The sequence below is a fragment of the Periplaneta americana genome, chromosome 5 (assembly GCF_040183065.1).
Source record: "Periplaneta americana isolate PAMFEO1 chromosome 5, P.americana_PAMFEO1_priV1, whole genome shotgun sequence".
Taxonomy (NCBI): domain Eukaryota; kingdom Metazoa; phylum Arthropoda; class Insecta; order Blattodea; family Blattidae; genus Periplaneta; species Periplaneta americana.
In genome coordinates this window covers 64,196,896-64,224,010 of record NC_091121.1, presented here as the reverse complement: position 1 = coordinate 64,224,010, position 27,115 = coordinate 64,196,896, and the positions used below count along the sequence as shown (strand labels likewise).

General features: G+C 33.9%; 2 protein-coding genes across 15 annotated transcripts in view; one reads left to right on the top strand and one right to left on the bottom strand.

Annotated features, from left to right (window-relative positions):
* The window catches only part of LOC138699780 (multiple PDZ domain protein-like), a 1,065,748-nt gene extending 1,048,654 nt beyond the window's left edge, over positions 1-17,094 (bottom strand). For 11 of the 14 annotated variants that reach the window (XR_011332076.1, XM_069825919.1, XM_069825908.1 and 8 more), the window contains exons 1-4: positions 16,926-17,093; positions 12,935-13,134; positions 10,040-10,264; positions 2,242-2,367 (exon numbers count right to left, since the gene is read on the bottom strand). Coding sequence is in view for 13 of the 14 variants with exons in the window: in XM_069825919.1 (XP_069682020.1) it covers positions 2,242-2,367; positions 10,040-10,264; positions 12,935-13,102 (519 nt within the window). In the remaining variant the exon portion in view is untranslated. Of the gene's footprint in view, positions 1-2,241; positions 2,368-10,039; positions 10,265-12,934; positions 13,135-16,925 lie in introns of those variants that run through there. The other 3 variants (XM_069825918.1, XM_069825913.1, XM_069825920.1) reach the window with 3 other exon arrangements.
* Positions 17,095-17,526: 432 nt separating this feature from the next.
* Positions 17,527-26,152, top strand: bisc (TM2 domain-containing protein 1 biscotti). Its single transcript, XM_069825907.1, has 4 exons — positions 17,527-17,794; positions 17,874-17,955; positions 18,204-18,476; positions 21,050-26,152. The coding sequence occupies exons 1-4, from the start codon at positions 17,599-17,601 to the stop codon at positions 21,090-21,092; spliced, it is 594 nt and encodes a 197-aa protein (XP_069682008.1). The 5' UTR covers positions 17,527-17,598; the 3' UTR covers positions 21,093-26,152.
* The last annotated feature ends 963 nt before the right edge of the window (positions 26,153-27,115 follow it).

Sequence of the window (27,115 nt, the reverse complement as noted above, 5' to 3'; positions counted from 1 at the left end):
AGGTTTTCATCAGTAAGAGTAAGAGATTTTGTTTGCTTTTGGTTATTATTTTGGATTTCCTTTCCTTAGAAATATTTTTAAGACTATGGCCAGATTATTGCTCGTCGATCTCACCTTCACCTTCTTCACCCCTCCCAAACAAGCGACGTTTGAGTGGTACTAACCTTGTGTTGCCAGGTAGTAATTCTTACAACAGTCAGTGACCCTATTCATAGTTGTAAAAGAATTAGTCATTCACAAGCAAACATTCTGATGGGGGCAGATAAAAATGTTAATTTTTTTTCTTCCACCATGTTAATAATGTCAAAAGAAGTGCTTATACAAATTTTGGCCACTCGATCGCAATTACGAGGCCGTCCAGAAAGTGATTTTCCCTAGTGTCGGTTACAGAAAAAAAAAGCACAATTGCATCAAAAGATTTACTGAAACAGATACAGCAATTGTTGCGTTATTTGTCAACACATCCCCCACTGAAACTGAGACATCTGTCATACCATGGGATCAATTTTTCTATTCTTGTGTCGTAGAAGTCAACTGCTTGGGATCGAAACCAGCGATTGACTGCCATCTGCACCTCTCTGTCGATCCCATGATATGGCAAATGTCTCAATTCCAGTGGGGAATATGTTGAAAAATAGCTCAAGAATTGTTGTGTCTGTTCCAATAAATTTTTCCAATGAAATCATGTTCTCTTTCTGTTAACATCCCGTAGCGAACTTAATTTTTACGGCCCTCGTAATTGCGTCGAGTGGCCAAAATTTGTATCAGCACTTCTTTTGGCATTATAAAAATGGTGAAAGAAAAAAAATTAACTTTCTTATCTGCCCCTATCAGAATGTTTGCTTGTCAGAGGACAGAAGTTGGAAATTTTTCACCTTTCTTTTCCCCTTCTATTTTTTATAGGGAAAAACAGTCTGCTATGGCCAATAAAAGGCATATTCACAAAAACGATTTTGCACAATAGTGATAAAAGTTTTGTAAGTTAGTTTTGCATAATATTTAATTTGTTTTGCGTCATATTTTCACGTTTTCATATCATATTTTGGTATTTTTAGAGCATATGTGCATAAATATTTCCAGTTTTAGGTCACAGAAATCTGAGCTCTAGTGACTAGTGATACAGATCACCATCTCCAAGGAAATTCCTCCAAATAAGGGGAAATTGATGGCCACAAGGGGAAAAACTGCAACACTTTTGAGGAATTTTTACTTTTTAACAATAAATTCACGATTTTGCATCCATTTTCCTTTTCCTGCTTTACACAAAGACTTGTAAGTCCAGGTACCATTCCTCCTCCAGTCATCAGGGTACAATCCAGCAACAAATAAATCAGGGTGCATGCATTACATCACGTCACAAAATTGTTACAAATCTTTAATACAGCCATTGTTATTATTGTTTACACGTAGGAATTAATGGTAAACAGTTATGGTAAACAGTTATGTGAAATGGTGGTGATAGACGATCGTTAGTATCATTGCAATTTACAAATATTTTAGGAGTTTGATTAGGAGTGAGTGTAGCTATATTGTAGCTTATTCTCCCTGGCCAACCCATTCCCATTCATCAGTTGTTAGTGTAACATCGGCACTGAAGTTCACAAAGACATGGAACAACACATATTGATATTTGAAGAATAAGGCATTTTTGCGAAGTTTTTTTTTAATTAGCTTTGTATCTCTGCTTGCGATATTTGAGATTATATGACTCCTACAATAATCGAATGTAATCGTAATAAATAACAGAGAATGATCGTCAGAAATTGCAGTAGTAAAAGACGATAATCAAAGTTCTATTGCATATACATTAATATATTAAAGATAGCTCAATCATGTTAGACAACTGACGAAAATCAAGCACTATTATCTGTTGGTGACGACTAAAGACAACTAACGAAATGATGTATAAATTATTTTAAAACAATTCATGCTTTGTCTTCTGTAATATATTCATGTACTTTTTCCTACTGCCAAATGAGTGGTAATTTGGAAACATTAAAGAAAATGGAACAAACATTCACAGTAAAAGACTGTAATATAAATAGTAGTTCACTCTTGTTACTTTCCAAATAATGCTCGCACAACTACATTCACCTCATTCCAAGTTCCAGGCACCCGCATGACAAGTGCTACATACCCACAACCACCTCCGAGGTAGCATCTTATACCTCCTGATATCCCACATGTAACAAAGTAATGTGTTTATATTGGCCAGAGAACTTCAAATTCCATTCTGCCTACCTGTACAGTGAGAACGTCACGGCCTTGCGAGGATGCTTCGATTGCTTTCTGGAACTCTATCGCGTAAGTCGGAGTTGTAATGGGGGGCAGAGCCACATCCTCAGGGGCCAAACTGGGACTAGTGATCTGATAAAATGCAATCACACCATCTGCCTGATCACTAACCTAGCAGTCGAAATCACATGTGGAAGGGAAATCATACGGAGCATGTGTCTCATTTCACAGTTCTATGATTTCCCTTGTGTGCAATGTTACATAATCAGGAGGGTTCTGAAGGCTCATGCACACATTGAGTTTGGAGAAGACAACAGCATTACATGTATGAAAAGGGAACATGTATCTCTAGTTCTCTATTATACACTTCTGCCGTTATTTTTGTAAATAAAATGTATAAACCGTATTTCAAAGAATTTCATGAACAGTGAAGGCACACAATGAATACATATCCAGTATTTAGCTTCCTAATGGATTTGTAAAACAAACATAGCATGAGGGATTAAAGTGGAAATCATAGAATGGGAAACATGTATTAAATATTTCTAACGAGTGAAAAGTACCTACACATTTTAATCGAAATTCCAATACACGCTATATAATAATGAAATTTAATTCTTCTTTCTGCGAGACATCTGAAAACAGATGTGATGTCACAGCACACATTCAGCTTTATGCAGACTACGCTCTCTAATTGTACTGCTTGGTATATTTGATTGTTGATTATGCTTATAATCAAAACCAAAGTGATGGCTGAAGGATTCAGGAATGTACGCTCCAATAAGCTACCATGGGTAGAATCATTTGTGTTACGTTTCTTCTATAAAAAGAATGATTCCTTCCTGGCAATCAAAATTCACCCCATCAAGACCAGAAGATAAGCACTGGCAAGTGCTGTTCTTCAGATACTAATTCTGTCTATTGTTACATTGTGGACTACAATGAAATTTGCCTTCTCTAATTTTGTATACAGTGCTAGTTGGGAAAATTATGTTGACAATGTCGCACAATACACTCCAAGTCAATCACAAAAATGGCAACTATATTATGAAGCGTAAATGTGTCCTGAACACTGGTGATGGACGAGTGTGACATGCTTTTGTTCACTGAAACAACACATCAGACATATTTTTCCAGATGGAATAGATATAATTTCCAATTTCTACAACACATGAACAAAGTCACAGCACACAAACATGAATTTCACTCAATATGAATAAGATAAATATTGCTGAAGTAATGTATGCTGTGGCATCACAACAATGAAATAGTATTATCTGTCACGTGACATTTTTCTGTAATCAGGACAGATAAAAGTTTAAGTTTTCGAATGTATATTATGAGAACATATTTTCCATTCAAAATTCACTATCGGCATAAAATTAAATCATGTATGTTCCCCATATTAATGTTGTTATATTAGGGAAAATATGAAGTCCTAACACTTTGGAAATTTTCTTACAATTCTGTTGTACTTACAACCCAGAATGCAAAGTTTATTGCTGGTCTCTCCAGATTCATGTTTTAATTGCAGTTACTAAAACCTAAGGCTATGTACTATTGTTATTCACCTTGCCCAGGGAATATAATCATTAATGATACAGAAGATGGTGAATTGCAAACTTAATAGTAAAAGCCATTGCAAGAAATTTAAGTTCCGCATTTATATCCAACAATATAATTTCACCAATACCCTACAATAATATCATAATTTGTATATCTTAAGAAGTATCATCAATGAAACAATGATTCTCACCATACAAGTTACACAAAAGTCTAAAAGAATGTTCATCTCTTCAATAAATTTCGTATGGCTTATAATAATTCCAACTGAAATCCCCTTAAATGTGTTTCTTTATATAAAAGAGTATATCATGCAACAAAATTTACAGAATACAAAATTATAACTCCGAAACCAGAAGTATAAGCACCTGCAGATAATAATGGCTAGGCAAAATATCCAGAGAGACCACAAAGAAAACACATTAACTTGTATCACTTGTGTGTCAAATTTGATCTTAAAGTCTTAATTTCATTAATGACATTGCTGCTCAACCATTCACCACTTAAAACCATTGTCCAGATTTCAGTACGAACCATAACTACATGTAATTTGTAAATTACAATGCCTTCAGAACCCTAAATATTAACTCAAATTGTTAAAGACCATCACCCAGAAGTTATATATGACATATAATCAATCACAGGATAGGGATATGAAAGTTTGTAATATGTACAACAGTATGGGCTCAAGCTTCAAACAGAAATACAAAAGAAACTACACAATAAAATTCCAACACTTATCCAATGGTAACCACTTCAAAGAAAGAGGAGATGAGCAGATCTTGTATTTCTTTAAGGAATAATTTCATCCTAATATTGCCTCAATACAAACACAAACTTCAACTTAGAAGTTCACTAGTTTCTATTACAGTGGAAAGAACAAGATCCCTAATTTATATTTTGTTACATAATATGTCAGTAAGTCTTTAACAGATTCATAATATAATGGAACAATCTGTTACTCAATATAGAAGTTCACACAAGGGCTATTACAAGAGAACACTTCCACCTTTCATAAACATGCAAGAAACACAGAATCTATTGTTTTGCCAAACACATAAATTGGACTTAAAAAATATCACTATAATGGTCACATTTTTCTGTAACATTGGTACGACTTAATCATATGCAGAAATGGTGATCAATAACATATGAATTACAGAATATGAAAAGAATATAAAACAATATAATTATAATTATTTCGCCATTTCTCACTCAATACTTGTCACGAAATAGTATACCATCAATCAGTTAAATTATCTAGTAATTTCCAGACTTACAAGAATGAATATTATTCCGAACTTATGAGAATTTATATTATGCAACTCTTGTATTTCTTCTAAATATTGAAAAACAAGAGATGCAATTGAAGGGATTAGTGGAAAAAGAGAGCTATTCACATATGAGGGACAACTCCGTTTTTCCATTAACCTCTCCAAATTAACATTGCTTTAAACAGAAAATGAACCTTATTTTAGATGTTCAAATAAAATATTAACCATTTAAGAAATGTATTATTTCCAAACAAGTACATGTAGTTATAAAACGAGATCAAAAGACTGGTCTGATTAAGTTTGTATTGCTAAAATTTCTGAATTTACGTACTATAATATTATACTGAATCTTCTACTATCTGAAAGTACCAAGAATAAAGATTAAGAATGATACATAACTGAAGGAAAATTTCATCACAAGAATAAAATGCAAACAGCAACATGTACCGTACTCTCAATTTCATTATAACAACAATTATACTATATATTATTAAATATATTTCTTTTAAGGAAAGGTTTCAATTTTTAATTCAATTTTGTTATAATTTTTTTCAACATGGACAAATTATGAATTAACAGCAATCATCATAGTCTTGAGCCCACATCTAGCACATCCTCAGTGCATACAAAGTAATATAAGAAGTAATTTTAATGTAAACAGATGAAGACTTGGGCTTTCGTGCATAAAAATCTGGTACATCTCTCAGATAAAGATTTCAATGCTCCCTACTACTTAAATATGTAGATCCATTTCATTAACAAAATAAATACAAACGGCCTTTAGTAAAGAAGTAAGCAGAAAAGTGGTTCTTTTAATTGATTATACAGAATATATATCTATAAATTAGAAAACACTAACATAAATACTTAAATATATGATGTGCTATTGTCATTATATTCACTGTATGGAGAAAATGGATAGCTATTTTGTGATATATTACCACGTTCAATGTCAAACAATTCAAACAAGTATAATTATATTATTAAATATTATAATAAACATAACAGATACGAAAAATTTTACATACACAACTACTCCATTCGATTTGGAAAAGTCAGTTATTTAAGACGACACTTGATACAGATGCTTAAACATATTTTACGACAAAATGTTATAATATTCAAAAAGTGATATACAATGAAAAATCCAAGTAGTGGGAAGATCATTAACTTCTCCCCAAAGATAACTATATAATGAACTGCGTTTAAATATGTGCATTTTTTTCTTACTTATAAAATGTATCAAAACATTCATAACCATATTTTTATATTTTACTGAAGTAGGAAAATCGGCTGAAATTATTTCTATTAACTACATATCAATAAGACATAAATTTGTAATTTACATTATGGTGCACACACTTAAAAGACCAATGGAGAAAATTTTCAGTAACTTCATCTTACATTCGTAAAAGAAATTCACCTTACCCCCTCTGTGGTTTTGTTTTCTCATTAGAGAAAAATTCCAGAATTCCAACACCAGTGTTACATCAAATTTAAAAAAATGAGTGTCAAGATGCATTTTTCGTGTTTCACAATTTATTTCCTTTGTCATCATGTGAGTGAACCTACTGTACTGTTTATTGTCATTTTCTTGAACAATTATCCGAAATCATTTAATATGCATTCAGGTAAGATGAAAATTTGTTTTCCAGATTGCATACAAAGAAGGAATTATTTACGATCATAATATCCGACTTCATTTTAGTTTAAGTAGGTATATGTAATTTTACAAAAATATATATCACATAACTATGCACATCATTCAAGAACATGGAGGGTTATAAGCTTTCAGTTTAATAAACAATCAAATTTTACGTCTGTTGAATTTTTCAAGCATATTATTCGAGTCTTCCATCTGCATAATGAAGTCTAACACAAAAGCAAGGAATCGTTTAACGTAGAACAATTCTAATGATAAACAGACAGTGCTTTTCTGCAATATTTGTGACATAGATTTTGTTTCGAAAAATGTTTCCAAGTCCTATCACACAAATGAAAATGTTAACATTACGGTATGTGAATTTTATAACATGGAGGGTAGCTGCGAATATATTGAATAAGCAGTTGCGGACAGCCGATAATGGGGTGGTCTTCCAGCTTGGGGGTTGGGTGAAGGGCTAACAACCCATCACCGTAAAAAACAGCTCGTTACGAAATCACAACATAAGGCTCGGAATGGGACTGATTCTCTAGCATGACCACAGCGACTTTCGGAAAAGCCAAGACGTAGATGGGAGGATAATATAAAAATAGATTTGAGGAAGGTGGGATATGATGGTAGGGATTGGATGAATCTTGCTCAGGATAGGGACTGATGGAAGACTTATGTGAGGGCAGCAATGAACCTCCAGGTTCCTTAAGTACCATGAATTTCATAACCAAACATATAGTTCAATTAAAATTGTCTAAAAACTTGTTAATATATGAATTCAAATAGTAATTGTGATTAATTTACAATTTATTGTATTCTTTATACTCTGAAATTCAATTCTACCTAGAATCATATAGCTACTCTGATTGCCTTCTCGGTAAATTTCCAGATTAAATACGACATTTTATGTCACCACTACCTGTGCATTGTTCATAATGCATTGCCATGTGTTGTATGTATACGTAAATTAACTATTTTTTCACAGAAATGTAGCAGTAATCACGAAATTAAAAGAGTTTTTTTACACATACTTTATTACGAATAACGAACACTTCTATAGACCATTTGTAAGTTAGTATTGAAGATGTAAAAATACTATGTTTATGTATAAGACACTCCATTGACACCACAAGCTACACACGTCATTATCTTTTTTAACAGTAATAAACTACGTTCTTGACAGAATTTGATAGCTGGTTCACTGTCTGATAGTATCTTACCTAGTTCAAAATACTTTGCCAGTGTCACTAGTAACACACGCATAAATGGATGCAACAGAAGTTGAAACGCGTGCCTCCATGGTTACTTTATCAGAAATAATGTCATGTCGCTGATTGAAAATACAGTATTTCGTATTCCATATATGTCTGAAGCTCCATCTATAGTTTAATTATTTAGATAAAAAACTCTTTCATTAATAAATTATATTTCATTTGCTTAGTAAGAGTTAATTGGCTCAGGGCTTAAGACATTGGTCTAATAATCCCTACTGATTCAAGGTAAGTAAAAATTATTGTATAGAGAGAAGGATTTGATTAAATCATCAGCCCTCCAATGAGGATGACCACAAGGATCCTGAATACAGAGCAGTTATGTGTTTTAAGTCGACAAATTAAAAAAAAAATACCGGTACTAAATTTTAGATTTGGGATTCGCTTGATACCAAAATGTCATATTCACAAAATTATCTGTCTTTAAAATATAAATGATATTGAATGATATGTAAAGAGCCCCTAAGATGTTTTGTAGTTGAAAGACTTGGAATTTTAATTTAACTAATAGTTGGTAGGTAGACTGTGGAAGGGAACCTCTCGCTCCAAATAACATACCTTTGACAATCCACTTATTAACAGCTATGTTATATTTAGAAGAGAGAAAAGGTAGGCACGGTTCGTATATTTCTTGTTTTTCCTTGTTGACCTCGTCTGCTTGAGAGGTTTCTCTCAAAGCGGATGTTTGGGTCTAATACCATGGCCTTATCCCTTAACCCTGTCGATGGCTATGATGTCCACGTGCCTGTTGGAATCTGCAGCCGAAATGCAATGAACCTCTTCATGAACCTCCCAAACAAGGTGTCTTAAGGCTTCTGCAATACTTGTTCTCACTCTATGATATGATGTCTGTTGTTCCGTAGCAGCTCACTTTTCCTGCAGAATCCCAATACGTGACCAATAGTTTCTGTTTCGTTGTAGTCAGTATGTCTACAACGGGTTGTCTTAAAGGATCTGCCAGAAACGGATCTTACAGGAATAAGATTGCAAGATTGACATATTCAGATGTTCACAGAGTTTTTTGCTGGACATCCATGAATTAGCTTTAGGGCATCCAGCATACATAATCACTCCTTTCCCTTTATGTGGCAGTTGACACCAAGCTTGGAAAGATCTCGTTCTTAGAATTTCTCTAAGTTTCCTCCCACTGGTCTTAGATGTAAGAGTTAGATATATAAAGGTAAATGAATGTAGAAATAATTAAGATGTAATACAGTAAATAAGTAATATATCAGAGAAGATGATGAAATAGGAAGAGGATCGTGAAAAAAATGTTCTGAAAAATCCCGATTTTATGATGTCACATATTATGTCGTACCTAATCGAAATATTTAAAATCTGCTTACAAATCCAGCCTCCCTTGATACATGTTGTTATGTACAAACGTAAGAAAATACTATCAGTTCATAGTATGACTTCGTAACAGCAGAAAGAATATCACTTCAAAAATGAAGGTCGAAGTGGAGATGTTCCAAAAGATATCTCAATTTTTACGTTCTTTTACGAGAAACTGAGGTTTCACTGACCATTCATTCTCAACTTCAAAATATTTGTCACCTATATTTCGATAAAATATTCTAGTGATATTCTGAAACATCATGTATATTTCTCTAACACTTGTCATAACCTGTTTAAAATAGTCTAAAACAAATACCTGAAATCATACAAAAGAAACTACAACAAAAGAATAATTGCTTATAACACATAGCAAAAGAAATTAACAGTTTAATTTATGGTTTGTTTGTGTATCACTGTAGATATAACAAATAGCTTCCGCAAAAATTCAGAACTTGAATTCAGCATGTGTTAGTGACTCCTGTAACCAGACATGCCAGAAAGCCCAAAGCTCTGCAATTAATTTCCATGCCAATGCCACATACAAAACATAATTCAAGTAGCTTTCAACTCCCTGTTTTACATGCTTACATTTTACGCATATAACCGAAACTGACATGCTACCATGATTCATCACGCAATACGACATCAAAACCTTTCCCCATTTGTAATATATTATTAAAATGGTCATCCTTGCAAAGTTTTACCTGTGGTGATGAAGTGTCGCCAGACGAACTGTGAGACAGCTTAGCCACGGGCACTCTCTGATCGTCAAACTCATGGTTCTGGTAGTCTCGCTCGTAACTTGGATCATAGAGATCCACTGGAGGCGGTACATTCAGTACAAGATCACCGCACGGAGTTATATCAAAATCCACTGGTAATATTGAAGGATGCTGTTGTAACTGTTGATTCAGCTCACTCAGTGAATCCTACACAGTCACATATCTTCTCTCAGTAAGTTCTTTCTAGCATTCAATTTGCTGCTCATTAAAGTTATTTGTACAATATACAGGCTGGACCGCTCGAATATACCTAATTTCAATTGTATGCGACTGGTAAACGGTTGAAGATAGAAACCTATAGTAACGCCTTATATGAAAGGAAAACTCAACAAGTTTCAATATGCACACCACCATATCTCTACGTGAGCTCCAGCTGTCACTGTGACGATATCGAAGCGATGAACAATTTCTTGCCAAGCACGTTCGAGCATGTCTTCTGGAATGCTCTCAATAGCCTCTATGATGCGCTCCCGAAGATCATGAAGGCCTCTGACTGGGGTGGCGTACACTTTATCTTTGACGTAGCCGCAGAGAAAGAAATCTTGGACATAAAATCAGGATCAGCACCGAGACAGTCTAGCATCATATTGACGAATTCCACTCGTTTGGGTTTGTCATCTGGCTCCAGACGTTGCATTTACTGCACTTTGTATGCATATAGTTTGAGACGTTTGTAGACAATTCGTTGCAATGTTGATTTTGGTACTTGAAGTTCCCATGAAGCTCTTCTCAATAACTTCTGTGGGCTTCGCTCATACACTGCTTGTACATTTGCAACCAATTTGTCGCATGTTCTACGACCACCCCCATGCTTCTTCAACACCGATCCTGTAGCTAAAAATGTATTGTGCAACTTCTTAATGCTTTTAGCAGTTGGAGCATCATGGTTAAACACTCGCCTATACTCCCTTTGAACTCTAACAATTGATTTAAACTCCGCATACAACACAGTTTGCACTTTCATCTGTGGTGTCGCCATTTTGGCACTCAATACAATCTACGCACTATCTACTGGCAGGATTTGAAAATTGTTGAGTTTTCCTTTAACATTACCGTAAGGTTCTAGCTTCAATCGTTCACCAGTCACATACAATTGAAATTAGGTACATTCAAGCGGTCCATCCTGTATATTAAAGCATAAATATTAAGAACAGAAATAATAAAACTCGTTACACAAACGATCTAAAATTTATTTCAAATAAGACTCATTCATACGAGGGTCACTCAAAATTGAATGCATCATATACAGTGAACCTTTCATTTGATTTCATCACAGAAGGTTTCACATGAAAGATAAGAAAACCAGCAGAAGTGAAGGAGACTAAGAAGACTCTCGCATTATCAGTAGATACTTCAATAAAATTATATAAAATTCGTTATGATCCCTACTTTCCTATGCAGTAGCAATAACAGTAGTTGTATGCATTAGTAATACAGTATTGTTTCAGTATAATTAGCAGACTTCTGTTTAGCGTACTTTTAAGTTTTATGTACAGTAGTGGCAAAAAAAACTGGACCGATCCTTTTAGCTGATTTCAGAACCTTATTCACTCCAGAGCACAATAGACTGGTAACTAAGACTTCCGTGGTTCGAATCCTGCCTGGGAAGGAAAATTTCTTTGTTCCTTATTCAAATTTATTCCCAATACTTTTCGATTGCAGCGATATTTTACTACTTAATTAACTTATTATTCCCAGAACATGAATTTTACCAACAATCGAAAAGTATTGGGAATAAATTTGAATAAGGAATAAAAAAAAGTTTCCTTCCAAGGAAGGATTCGAACCACGAAAGTCTTAGTTACCAGTCTATCGTGCTCTGGAGTGAACAAGGTTCTGAAATCAGCTGCAAGGGTTGGTCCGGTTTTTTTTTTGCCACTGCTGTACATATTTTAAATCTCCCACTAAAATCTCATACATTATAATACAAAGATATTTCATTTTTACGTTATCATTACTTGTGATCATTTCATTATTACATACAACAATTTTTAAAGTCGATATCTTTTTAACCTTTACATCCTTATTTTATCTACTATTGGTTGCAGATTTTATTATTATACGTGTTCTGTTTTTATTTTGAACATAGTACTGTAAGTGTAACATCCTGTGTGCATATGATCTTTGTCCTACGTTGTTTCTATAGCAAGAATCATTGATTCTCATGTTATTGGGTGAACCTCAATAGTTTGCAAAAGATAAATTATTGAGAAAAACAAAAGACACTAAAGATAAGCACTACTTGAAACCATGTGTATATTATTTATTCAGTAACTCTTTCTAACTCGAATAATTCCTTTGTGCTATAATTTTAAAATTGAGTGGTATGTATATTCCTTGTAGTTTTGTACAGGCATGGTGGATTTCTTGAGTTTGCTGAATCTTACAGGAACTCTAAACACAGAAGTAGTAAATGAAAGCGCCAAAGTATGTTGCGAAATAACTTTGCATTGTCTAATATAACATCAAAACAACTTTGCATGCATAATTGTTTTTTCATTATAACATACTTCTCAAAATAAAGTGTAAATAATAGGATTTTCTGATGGACGTCACACTGAGATTTCATGATAGCAGCAAAAAAAACGCGCGCGCGCGCACACACACCCCCTCTCGTGCAGATGTAAATTGGCCATGACTGTGTCAATAAGTATTTACAAAAATGGCAATTTCTTAAAAAAAAGAGGATCTTTTGATATTATACAGGGCAACATGGACCTAATGGTGCAATCATTTAAGGAAAACTCAAATTCACCTTTGGTGTGAATGTAAGAACTAAATAGGCTATGTTAAAGGTTACAGGAACTACTTGTTTACCTGAACAGAAACAATACCACGCAGAATAGGGTTCTCCAAAACGGAGATGAGCAAATTCAGGTCATCACTAGTCTGAGCTTGGAGCTTGGCATCATCACTAATGTTGATTGTATGCTGTATGTGTTCCAGCAACTGGAGTGCTGTAGATATGTCTGCATTCAGAGGCATGGCTAGTGAGAGAAATCTGCTTCAAGGAACTCCTGCAATAACCAATATGTTTCCCCATTAGAAATTAGGTGATTAGAGAACAGAACAAAAAAAGTCTCATTTACAATAGTTGTTATGTAAGCCTTTGTAAAGGAAATGAATATTCTTTACTAACTTAATGCGTGCATTTAGGTGGAGAAAAAATATGGATAGGCCTATAAATAAAAATGTTTAGCATGCAGAGTGATTCACGGCCACAACCCACGCTTCAGGAACAAGTTCTATAGCCCATATTGAGAATAAAATGTCATATGAACATGGGTTCGATTTTTATCACTAGTTTGAAAGTTGTTCGCAAAAATCCTAACGTCATACTGTGAATCAGGCTTTGGAGTTGCTTGCAACGTAATACACACATTGAAAAGTAAATTAAACGGAGGGTTGCGCTGCGCTATGACGTGAAGTATGGGGGATGGGAGGAAGGAGAAGAAAGGTCTGTCCATATTGTGCATGCTGTTGCGCTCATCAGGGACAGCTGTGCCGAAGTACGGAATGCTGTGTGCGCCATTCACATTCGTGCGGCCAAGTGCATTGTAGTGGTAGGAGGGGTGCTGAAAAATCTGCTTCCAAATTGAGGTATGATTAATACAGTATTTTGAATGAATAACGGTTGACAATCGAACCCATGTTCATATAACATTTGAAGCTTAAAATTTCCTACAGAACTGATTTCTAAGGCGCGGGCTATTAGTCGTAAATCGCCCTTACTATTCGATACATCATAATCCCGTTAATATAAATGAGTTTTATTACGTCACTTATGACGTTTTTTTTATTTTAATCGATTGTTTGTGATTGGTAATTGCGATATATTTCGATATATTTTTGTTTTTGAAGTGTTGGTATTTCATTTTTTTTTTAAGAGTGATATTGTGTTTGCTCATTGCTTTAGTTATACGTAACGCGTATTTTTTCAATATTACTTCATGCACAAAGGTAAGATCAAGATTCAGAGTAGTGATGTAAATTATTACGGGTTCGAAAATAGTGTTTTATTGCAATCAATTAGTTATACTTCAGAATACGGCGTAAGTAGGCTACTTACATACAAAGGCTGCCACTTAAAATAATTACAAAAAACATGTTTTTATTGATAGTACGAAGGTAAATAAATAAATAAAAAAGATATTCCTTGCACCGAAAATAATAAAATCAATAATGCAATAAAGACGTAAGTTCCTACGCAGTATTCTTAAGTTCCATTCAGTTAACAAATTTGTGGCTAGCAAATTGACAATGTTTAGCGACTTAATGGTGTTTCATCTGTGAAAGGTTTAGGATATATTTTAATATTATCTTCTGCGATTATCTATCGTGTTTTTCTACAAATATTTCAGATGCCTAGAAACTGCTGTGTGCCTATGTTTCGTAACAACTACACTTATAATTTAAAAAAAATAAAAACATAGGCCTACTTGTTTTTTTATTGATGGTACAAGGGAAAATAAATGAATACTTAAAGAAATGTTACTTGTACCAAAAATAAATAAAATAATGACGTACTTTCGCAATATCCTATTCCAATCTATTAACCATTATGTGGCTAGTAAATTGACAATGTTTTGCCGCTTAATGTTGTTTCACCTCTGACATGAAAGGTGTAGGATATCATATGCATTTTAATTTCATGTGATTATGTCGTGCTTTTCTATAAATATTTCATATATCCAGGAAGCCAGATTTAGTTTGAACCTGGCCACTCGCCATAACAATACTGTTATCCTAAATTATTTGTTATAAACTTTTTAAAATATAATTTTAAATAAATATAACTACAGAAAACAAGCTAAGAATGTGAATTATGCAAATAGGCCTAAAATAAAATGTAAACAGAAGAAACTATTGACATTCCTATTATAATAAAAGTATGAGGATGTAAATACAGTTAAGCCAAGTAAAACAATCTATGAAAAAATGAAAACACATCCCTTCAACATAATACGTAACAAAACGCAACTTTATCTATTAAGTACATGTATGTATCAATTAGCGTAAACTCAGTGGACTTTAAATCCTGTAAATACCAAGTGGGTGAATGTAGAGTATCCAACGCCCACTGAACGAATATTTCACTTTTATCACTGCCAATGTTGCGCTATAATCGTATATGCAAGGTAGGCTATAACAAAAACCTAAACTAACCAAATCTAACCTGTCAAAGAAGCAACAAGTTATACTAAATATGTGTAAAATTGGCCTATATCTCTATAGTGGGCGGGACATAAGTAACATTGACCAAACCAACAAAGTGATTATATGCATCTACAAATTATAGATAGTTCTGACATATAGCAGGCATTCCGAATCTTCAACAAAACTGCAACATTTATGGGATCACAAAACAGCTGTTTACAATGACTTTGAAAACCAACGGCGTAACTTTATTGATATAGCAGGCGAGATCCAACAATTTGACTAGAATTCTGATACACACAAACCACAAATAATATAAAAATGTGGTTATACAATATTTAATATTTAATAGAATAGTTAATTACTTTGTCATCCATAACCGTAAAAATTCCCAAAGACTGCAACCATTTTATTTTCATTTATTGTCTTGTTTTTTTATCACCAACACGCATTTAGTTTATAATACATCAACAATTAACGTTTGGTACGACCGCAAACATAATTCCATCGACACACACTTATATTGTAACATTAATTTACATTGGAAATCGGCATTAGCACAAACACGTGTACTGTACGGTCAGCCTCCGGGTGACAATTAATTACAGTGTTGCCGACGTATGGCCCCGACTTGTAACTAAAGAAGGCTCTGGTTAATAGGCTACTTGAACTTCCCCATTTTCTTCTTATGTTTTGTGGTAAGTAGGTTTGGAGGTTGTAAGAAATTCGTTATATTCACATTGTTTCTGATTTAGTTAGTAGGCTACTAGAGAATAAATTTGAATAACGATCCCTATTATTATCTGACAACCATAGATAAGTTTACAATAGCAAGCAAAAATCGGAATTTAACAAATTTAATTATAATTTTAATGGTAGGGCTTGCTCTTTCTACACGAAGAGTATTTAAGGAGATAAGAGAGAAATTATAATATTACTGAGCAAGAGTTACATCTTACAACTTGTCTATAAGTTCTGTATAAATTAGCTCGGCAGCAATAGTATTGAATTTGTTGAGGTAGGTACACAGAGTAAATACACAGCGTGTATGCTATACAACACAAGTGACAGTAAGTCCTTATTGATAATTTTAAGTTCCGGGACACAGGTAAGTTGGGCCTCCGTCTGGTGACTTTGAAAGTGAAAAAAGTTTTTTTCTAACATTGATAGTGAAGGCACTTCTAATTTAGCAGTATTTATCCATATTACATACTTAAATGTTGAAATGTGGACTTCCAGTACTCTCTTGTAAGTAGATTAAAGATGCAGAATCTGTCAGTCTCAAAATCTACATTCTTAACATTAAACTGTCTTTGCACATTCTTCTGTAAAAAATATTCACAAAAACCTCTGAATAGTACTTTTCAATGCTTAACAGTTTATGAATATTCTCAGCTCATGTAAAGTGTATTAGTAAAATTTCGGTTACGTCTACTTAAAAAAAATGAACCAACACTTAAACATACTGATAATCCAGTAATGATAAACATGAAAAATAACGTCTAAATCACCCGAAAATTTTCATAATGTTAATTTCAAACACATTACAAACAAGTCACTAACAGCAGTTTTATAAAATTGACAGGTTACAAACAGCACAAGAACATAGGCAATACGGCGCATGTTTCCAGTCGCTTGTAGAGAAACTTACCATATAAATGCAAGATTTTAAGTTTCATCACTATGACCTAATAATAAATATTGCTTGTTATTCAAATAAATTGCTCCATATTCCATATAACTATATATAAATAACATCACAACTAATTTTAAACATCTTTACTAAACTCCAACACCGCCATTTTAGTTATTCTATAGTTCTAAAATTCCCCACGTACCTGGGAATTATACATGGCGCTATTAGTCTCCGTTTATTTTTTAGTTTCCATCAGTTATTTTGCTGTCTGTATTTCTATAGCCAAATAAAAATTCATATGACATTTATGAATTATTATATGTATTTTCAACTTTCATTTCTTTATTACTGGATTAGTGCTCATAAGTTCTCTGATTTTACCCACCCCTTTACATCAACTGAACTAATGATTAAATCTCATAATTGCCAACTATTGGAGAACTTGTATCACGCAATTCAGTGAAAAGAGTTAATGTTTTCCTGTGAGGAAATGAAATGTACATTATGTTGTAATAAGTATATAATATGCAGTTTGTTACACAGAAAGATGTAAGTAGTAATATTTGTTAAGTCTAACCGACTATAAAACATCACGTTGGTAGTTCTGATATTCATTTGTTTACTTCCTCGTTTTGACTACAGCTGATCAAGTATAATGGCGATAACAGCTGAATAATAGTGAAACAAGATGACGAGTTGGTGTTACACAGTGATAATCTTAATGGTTTTGTTATATTCTGTCCATATTAGTGCTGATTATCATGTTGAGTGTAGTACACTTAGAATGGGTCAATACATTTGTCCTGACCCCGATCCTTCGTATGACTACATAGACCCAAAAACTCAACAACCGTACGGATGCACGAAAGAAAATAAGGCAAAAGGTGACATTATACGTATAGATGTGATACATATTCGTGTCTGTTTGTATCAAGGAAGTATTAATTTTGATATTTTTTCTAGTGCAATGCAGGGCGGCAGAAGGAATTAACTGTACAGAAACCAAAAACTCCACTTTCAAACGCGAGATACCATGTAAATGGACGTAAGTACAAGTAGGTTTAGGCTACATTAAGCTGTGATCTTAAATTTCCAAAACATTATTGGCACTTTTGTTGAAGTTTAGTCGCTTTGAGGTACTCAAATCGTATGGTTCAAAGTCTTATAGTTGTGACATAAGTTCATTGATGATGTAATGTATAGTAGTATCAAAATTTAAACAAGGAAGTAATCACGTATGGGCAACCTTTTAGCAGATTCTAGATTTCTAATGTTATTTTTATTTGTTGTTAGGAATGGATATTCCTTCGAAACGGCAATGCTGCTCTCCATCTTCTTGGGTATGTTTGGAGCAGACCGCTTTTATCTCGGTTATCCAGCAATTGGCCTGCTTAAGTTCTGTACCCTCGGCTTCATGTTCTTAGGACAGTTGGTGGACATTATATTAATCGCTACACAAGTTGTTGGGCCAGCAGATGGATCTCATTATGTCATTCCATATTATGGTGCTGGAATAGAAGTTATCAGGAGTAACAACTGGACATACAAACTTCCACAGCATGATTGGTATACATGATAACATATGAAAGAAGACTGATAAACTGTATAATTGTGATACTTTTCATAACTTAAGCTATACGGTATCGTTTTTTAACAGCAGCACACAATTTACGAGACATGTTTCTTTCAGGTTTCTATATAACTTAATAATGATCTATGATCTTTTATTTTTTGTTTGAGAAACATTATCAAAATTAGTAAAGGAGCAAAATCTGTATTTCTTATTCTTGTCGCAATGAAGAATGTGTGTTGTAATTTCTATTAACTTGTATGTATTATATAGGTCCGGGGTTCGATCCCAGGTGGTGACAGGATTTTTTCTCGTTGCCAAACTTTCAGAACGGCCCAAGGTTCACTCAGCCTTCTATAAAAATTGAGTACCGGGTCTTTCCCGGGGGTAAAAGGCGGTCAGAGCGTGGTGCCGACCACACCACCTCATTCTAGTGCCGAGGTCATGGAAAGCATGGGGCTCTACCTCCATGCCCCCCAAGTGCCTTCATGGCATATTACGGGGAGACCTTTACCTTTACCTTGTATGTATTATATTTTTTAAGTTCATGTTGCAACACAAACAATTGAAGTCCTCAGCACCTTGTTCAATTAACTGAATCTTCGATCTCGGTTACACACAACATGCGGGGTTTTTGATTCCTGTTGAGTTATTTCGTGATGAAATGGAACTGAGGGATGGAGTAACTATACAAATATGCAAGCGGCACAAATAATTATGATGTACCAGTATATATCACGTTTCATACACTACGTTTTCAAAATTCTACTAAAGAAAGAAACTTTTCACATAAAATTGTTGGAACTATAACCGACAGATGTCTCTTGAAATGCGTACATATCGCAATGCTGCAATTATCCAGGGAAAAAATGAGTTTTTGTAAGGTCGAGGATTAGTTATAGGTTAGGTTTGTTTAAGATTATTATCAAAGATTTACCATGGATCCGTGTAGTGAAAAATAATGGTGCTACCACTAGATTATGATTACATCATCATTGTGTGTGAAAATGTCTGACAAAATCATTGGACAACAGTACAGGGCTTCCACAAATGAGCTTTCCGGTTTCGAACACATGTAACATACGTTTAATAAAACTGGTACCAATAGAAAGAGAAACTCAAAAAGTTTATCTTACCCGAAAAATGTTCAGTATGAGCTTCCTGATAACAAGACACACATCAAGCCTGTCGATAGTGGAGTTCCTCCCAGCTATGTTCAAGCATATCACGAACGATTGATGCAATGGCTTGTGCAATTCAGCTCATAGATCAAGCATGGTTTGTGGTAAGGGTGGCATGTAGACTATCTTTAACATACTTCATATGAAAAAATCAAGGGTTGTCAGGCCTGGAGAACATGGAGTCCAAGTTGACGGTCATTGCAACAGGCATGTTCAATCCAACTATTTGGTAGTTTGTTGTTCAGCTTTTCTTTGACACAGTCCACTTAGGTATTTGCAGCTCCCTGCTGGCTTTGATGGTAGATCTTCGCGGACTATGTGAGAAACTTTCACAGACACACTCAACTGTTTCCTCGCTTTCTAGCAGGCGTCAGGTTGATTTCTTCGTACACAAATGCATCCCCTTAGCTTAAAATCTTATCAGCACTTGCAAATTGTAGGCCCACTAAACCTTGTTCGGATATATCATTGGGCACTAATAACTGACTGGTTAACATGAAAATCAAGGATATAGGAAGCTTTCTATCATCCATAGCAGCCATTTCGTCTCAACAATGAATAAATATTATGCAACAGTCTTACCACATGTGATGTACTAAAAGAAAATTTTCTGAGCTTCTCTTTCTATCGGTATGCAGTTTAAGTATACGAGTTTCATTAAACGTAAGTTACATATGTTCGAAACTAAAAAGGTCATTTGTGGGAGCCATGCATATAATATAGGAAAGATATTTGGGGGGGGGGGGGTAGGAGGTTTAGGAGGGTTTATAGCTTTCACAGTGTAGAGTGGTGTGCTATAATTTTTAAGTTTTTTTTTTCCCCCAATCAGACTTACATTTTTTCTCTCATGTGTGGCACGTAACAGAAATGGAAGTTTCACCTGGAATTTTTTTGGTTTTCGGTTCGAGGAAGACGTGGAAAAAAACCTGTATGTGGAATCTGTTATCATGAATTATTTTCCAGAATTTCAAAAAGAGGTTTTCTACGAATCCTTTATGATTATGATGATTATTTGGTAGTTTCCATTCTACCTGACAGATGTTTCATTAATTGTCTCTGCATATTCTTATCATAACTAGGCATATATGCTCTATTAAACAATCATGTCCATTCCTGGAGAATATTCTTGGTAGCGGATCCAACAGAGAGTCCACCTTTCTTGCTTTTGCTGATGGAGGCAATACACAGCTCCAAAATGTCAGATATTTCTGCATCTGTGACATAATGGGAAATTACAAAAAAATTCACTGATATTTTTTCTGAGCTATTGAAGTCCTCCATTAGCATCAGCATTGAGCACTATATTTTAAAATCTAAGACTTAGCCTATATTAGCCCATAGTGTGAACTCCAACATTATAAATCAAACTTGCATAATTTCTCTTTCAGCGAATTTGATAATTCTTTACTAAATCGGAATACAAAAACATAGCAGAAAACAAACCTAATAAAAATATAAAGGATTCTTACAAACAACATACAGAAGGACCAAGATAGCTATGTTCAGAGCAGCACAACTTCACACGCTCAGCATTACAGATTTACCATCTGCAATAACATTGGTAACAGAATGACAAGGGATCTTCTCCTAAGTCTATCCAACAAACCAAACAAGAAACAGTGGTCAACATTCCAAAGCTGTACTGGATGCAAGAGAAATTGGGTGACACAAAGTCAGAAAACTGGAATAAAAGAATTCTGTAAAACTAGCATTATTTTCTAATCCTCACTTTACTAAATATGCATTTGCAAAAATGTGTAATATCAATGTCACTAAAAGAGTACAGTTGCATTTCCTTATTGTGATTTCATGTACTGATATAAAGCATAATGTACCAGTTATAATGTTCTGATGCCTTTGATCATTATACATCATAGTATAAACATACAATCTGGCAGATTCATATGAGTAAAATGAATATTTTTATAATCACATTAAGGAAATCATCAAAACTATAACAATGAACTACTTATTCTGTAATATAAGAGAGAAGATTAAGTTTTATTGGTTTATTTTACGATGCTTTATCAACTGCTATGGTTATCTAGCATTTGAGTGGAAAGAAGGTGATAATGCTAGTGAAATGACTTGAGGATCCAGTGCCGACAGTTGCCCAGGATTTGCTCTTAATGGGTTGAGGGAAAACTCCAGAAAAAACCTCAACCAGGTAACTTGTTCCAACTAGATTTGAACCTGGGCCTAATAATTTCATGGTCAGACATGCTGTTACTCCACAGCTGTGCATTTAAGTTTTTAGCCTATCATAGAAACATTGACATTTGATTGATACTCATTGTTTTTCAAATTAATCGTCAACTCAAGAGGTATACTTGTTCACATGGTCCAGAAACATTTCTATGCTTCAATTCAGAATTTTATGACAGAAACCAGTCATTCATATCATTATCATTCTCGAATTTATTTCCTTTTAAGTCCTGTTTGAGATTTGGAGTTCAAATCCAGAGTCTTTCAGTTGCAAACCCTCTGTTGAAGTAGGACTCCTCTACTCAGCTTCTCTTACTTTTTGAGAATGATTTCTTCTTGCACTTGTCTTAGAAAATTATTTCTTCTACGAATACACAATTTCCCACTTCTTATCAGCATTCAATGCTGTTGGGATTCGTCTAGCATAGATTAGTACAGCTATGGACTTAAAAATATCTATAGGTACAATATCTAGTAAAGATAACAAAGAACTGAAAATACTGTTGTTTATGAAATTTGTCTTCTATAACGGGCTGAAATATATGAACTACCTCGCTTCATCATTCTTTCCTGCGATATCATGTCTTTTCATCACATTTCTGCAACCCTTCTGTCCGTTTCTTTCCCAGAAGGAAGGGAAGAGTTTTCATTAGTCCTTTATACAGATCTTTATTTGGTCTTTTCCCTTCTTCCTTACAAATGTTACGTTAATAAAATTGAGGAAGCCAAAGCCTGATATGGGCTGCACTGTCATAACAGTACTTACATTAATTAAAAAATTTTATCTTAACTATGTGCTCTATTAAACAGTGTCCAGTAAGTTATCTGAATTCAGCTGATATAGTATCTCTATTCACTCTTAACTTTCTCTGTTCAATTTATTTAGTTTTTTTAATAACTTTCATCCTTCCACATTTTCTATCCTCCATGGCTTATCTTATTTGTTACTAACAAATTTTGCTAAAACTGGTTTATTTAAGGCCATTTTCCAATTTCTGTACCATTAAGATTAGCACAAAGCAAATCATTAAACCATCAGTCTTCCAAATACAATCACGAACTTGCTATGAAACCTGCAATATTGTTTTTATCTGATAACTGGTAACACATTTCTTGATGTCTCTACGACCATTTCAGATATCCAGTTTTTTAAACTTAGTAGAAAATAAGCTTCCATAATTACAATTCGTCCAATGTCATATTTCCACAGACAATTCGTTCACAATATTTTCATATTCTCCATTTTAAATTATATCAATTAAAATGTTAGATCTATGTAAAGATTAATTTTTTGGTCCTACAGAATTATCAGTGATGGTTACCATTTGAAGAGTGCACTGCAAAATGGGGGAATATTGTAAATTTGTGAAAAATGAGATGAAGGTTCGATATTATAGATCAAATGGGGTAGAATATAATACACTTTGTTGCACTGCAAGAAAGATGATAGTTCCAGATCTACATCATGTTGAAGAATTGGCATATCACACAAAGAGTGGGAATGTCAAAGTTTAAATTGCATTTCCTACAAAATGCAATACATTCGACATTCCCCCTTTTTGCAGTGGACTCTTCATTTGTCATTAATGAATAAAAAGTTTTGGTAACAAACAATTTTTAACAATATAAGATCACTTTCTCAAGAGATGGGTTTCTAAGGGAACATTAGTTATGTAATTTATTCACTGCATGCCACAAAATTTCTAAAATCAGAACCATCCAAGAAAGCCCAACTAGAATATACTGTATCAAAAAGCGATAATATTTTAAATCAACACCAAACTGTACAAATTTTACATATCGATAGACCAAACATTACCGAGAAAATAACAACATGAATCTGTATTTGAGCCAGACTACCAGTAATGAAGATTTGATAATTGTATAATTCAGTTACTTAAGTGAATGTTCAATTTATGTCTAGTGTGTTTAATTTTTATTAATGGTGAATATATTTACATAGAAAACATTAACATAAATTTAGGCTGCTTTAGTGCAGTGAACAAAATGGATTAGATTTAATATTGTGAACATGATTTTCAGAGGACAAAATATTTACGTGGGCTTAAAATGAAGGGTGGAGGAAAATTCCGTGGTTACTAAGAAAAGTGACAAAATACGAGTAGTATTGAACAAAATGCTTATGGGCTTATCTTCTGGGAATCTAAAATATAGCTGTAGCTCTACATCGCCACATATACATACACATTTTATAATTTTTTACGTGCCCTCAACTTTAACTACTATATCCTGCTATAATAATAATAATAATAATAATAAGGTAAAGGTATCCCCGTAATATGCCATGAAGGCACTTGGGGGGCATGGAGGTAGAGCCCCATGCTTTCCATGACCTCGGCACTAGAATGAGGTGGTGTGGTCGGCACCACGCTCTGACTGCCTTTTACCCCCGGGAAAGACCCTGTACTCAATTTTATAGGAGGCTGAGTGAACCTCGGGGCCATTCTGAAAGTTTGGCAATGAGAAAAAATCCTGTCACCACCTGGGATCGAACCCCGGACCTTCCAGTCCGTAGCCAGCTGTTCTACCAACTGAGCTACCCGGCCGCCCATAATAATAATAATAATAATAATAATAATAATAATAATAATAATAACAATAATAATAATATTACTACTGTAGCAAATTATATAATATGTCTAAAAATTCCGTTCTATCCAATTTATTATCTTCTTCTCTTTCTCCTATTTTCTCTTTGCTTCGTCTTCTTACACCTGTTATTTTCCTCCACCTGTTCCTTTTTATCTTCCTCTTTTCATGTGAAGTGTCTGATACAGAGATGTTATCTAGACAATCTCATGACAGAGAATGTACTAATCATTAGTACAAGAAAACTTTTAACAGTGTTACAATATAGTTGTCCTGCTCTTGCTGTCAACCTAGCTACTTACTGTAGCTAAACTGCCTGTGGCATTCTAATTGGTGTGCATGTTTGAAAGTTTGTTTATATTAGTATGTAATTACCTTAGTCTGTCACTTCTTATAACACAAGCAGTGAGGGAAGTGGGGAAAAAACCAGAGCCGGTATGCTACCCCAAGATTTTTCTCTGGCATACCTTGGTTTAAAAAAATTGCATATCTCTCCCTTGCAACATAGACATGAATGACGTATACAATAAATTGTTTCGTACAGTCAGCAAATCTTTGAAGCTTACACAACACATTAAATTTCTTAATAAAATAATTTCACGTTACTTCAGTTTTTTACTAGATTATTTTACAATGTCCATTGAGACTTTTCATTTAAAATAATATTAAAGCTTCAAAGTGCCTTACTTAATTACTAATAAAAAGTGCAACAAAAAATGACAGTCACTAAATTAGCAACAATGGCCACCACAAGCTACAGACCACAGCCTTCTATACTTGAAATACTACCATTGTAAGCATTCCAAGGGTTGAGCTTATCAAATAAGCATGTCTAAATACACACTGAATACAGTTCCAGAAGGCTGTGGTTTAGATTTACGAAGCAAACAAATTTTTATGATCGCATTTTTTCAGTGACGGTATGTAATTTTTTACTAACGGTATGTTTTCTGGCCATAGAAACCAGTGGCGGTATTCCATACCGTCTCACTTCCCTCACTGAACACAAGCATTCAAACATATCATTAAAAACCCAATTCTGAAAAAAATACAGTCCATTTTTTATATAGAGAATGAAGTACCTACACTAAAACTTCATGTAATGGAAAACTAGTCAGTCAAATATACCAGTGACTGTTACTCTTACCAGAAAATATAGTATGTATTTAAAATCCAATGTAAATACTATAGGGTTATTAAAAGAAAGATTGAGAACATCTATAATAATGAGTTTGTTATGTTTTAACAGCTGAACTGGTACATTGAATGTTTATTGTTTTATTACTGGCAACACTTCACCAGGGTTGTCTCAGTGTTGTTCTCAGAAATTTTATTGACTAAATCATTAACTTTCACAGATTATATTGCAATTGCAAATATGAAGTCTTACTGACTTACATTTTTACAGATTTCAGCTTTTCCTCTTTGCTATGTATATGGTTCTTTACTTTGAATTTTTGTATATTTCTATATGGTGGTTTAGCTTTATGCTACACTTACTTTGCATAGCATGAAAAGTACTCTTAATAGTTTACAGTATTCTGCAATCGTAAAATATAGTGTTCATAAAGAAGCAAGATATTTACTTTCAAATTGTGTGTTGCTGTCTAGAAAATGGTATTTTGTATATTTCAGTATTTTTGTAAATATTGTACAATAAAATATTTATATATAAATATTAGTTATTCTTTTTAGAGCATTGACGGGCAAGAATTCTTTAATTTTTGGAGAACTCACCCTAAGTACAGTACGATTATTTAGTCCTGATAGTCGCCGAAGATGTGCACCCAAGTTAGGCAAGTCCATTTAGTTATGCCAAGGGGTGTATGGGTTAGTTACTCATTTGCCTTCAGAGTGATCGGTTGTCATGCATGTGGTAGAGCAGTGTTTTTCCAGTACAATTAAGCAGTACTGCATTCCTTTACTGACCGCTCGCCTTTATCTCCGGAGCTCTCCCCACTACTCCTATTACTTCCCCTCTTTCGCGTCGCTGAGCTGTCAGGACTAAATAATCGGTCTGTAGGTTGTCTCCTTGTGTACAACACCATTCAAATCGTTAGGAATAGGAAGACTAATACTGATTATGGCAAATATTTTATATTAGTATTAATCAGTGGTGACACCAACACTTTTAATTTGAAGAACAGAGGGGAGCATTTGCTTGGTCAGAACATAATTAAAGGTGGACAATCCTCTTTTTCTTTTTTTTTTTTTTTTTCTTTTTTATACCTCATGTTATGGGCTTAAATTATTTGGAATCAAGACACACATTAGTACAGGTTCGTATATTACTCGTTTTTCATTTTCACACCCCATAGTACGAAATAAATTAACAAAATGAAGATAAAATTTAACTTTGATCATTGTTGATTTATACTCAGCAGTAAGTGAAGTTCTGAAGTAACTCTTGGGTAAAAGTTGTGGGCCAAATATATAACTGTAATGAGTGAATTGATTTGCAAGTGTTTTGAAGTTAATATGAACTTCATTATCAATACATTATGATCTTGATTTAACAAAAAGGTTTTTGGGGCTAGCAAATATATACCATATGTATAATACTTAGAAATCTGCATTTAAGAAAACTGGTTCAACAATTTACTCATAGTTAATGAAAGAATCCTTGAATAATTTTAAAA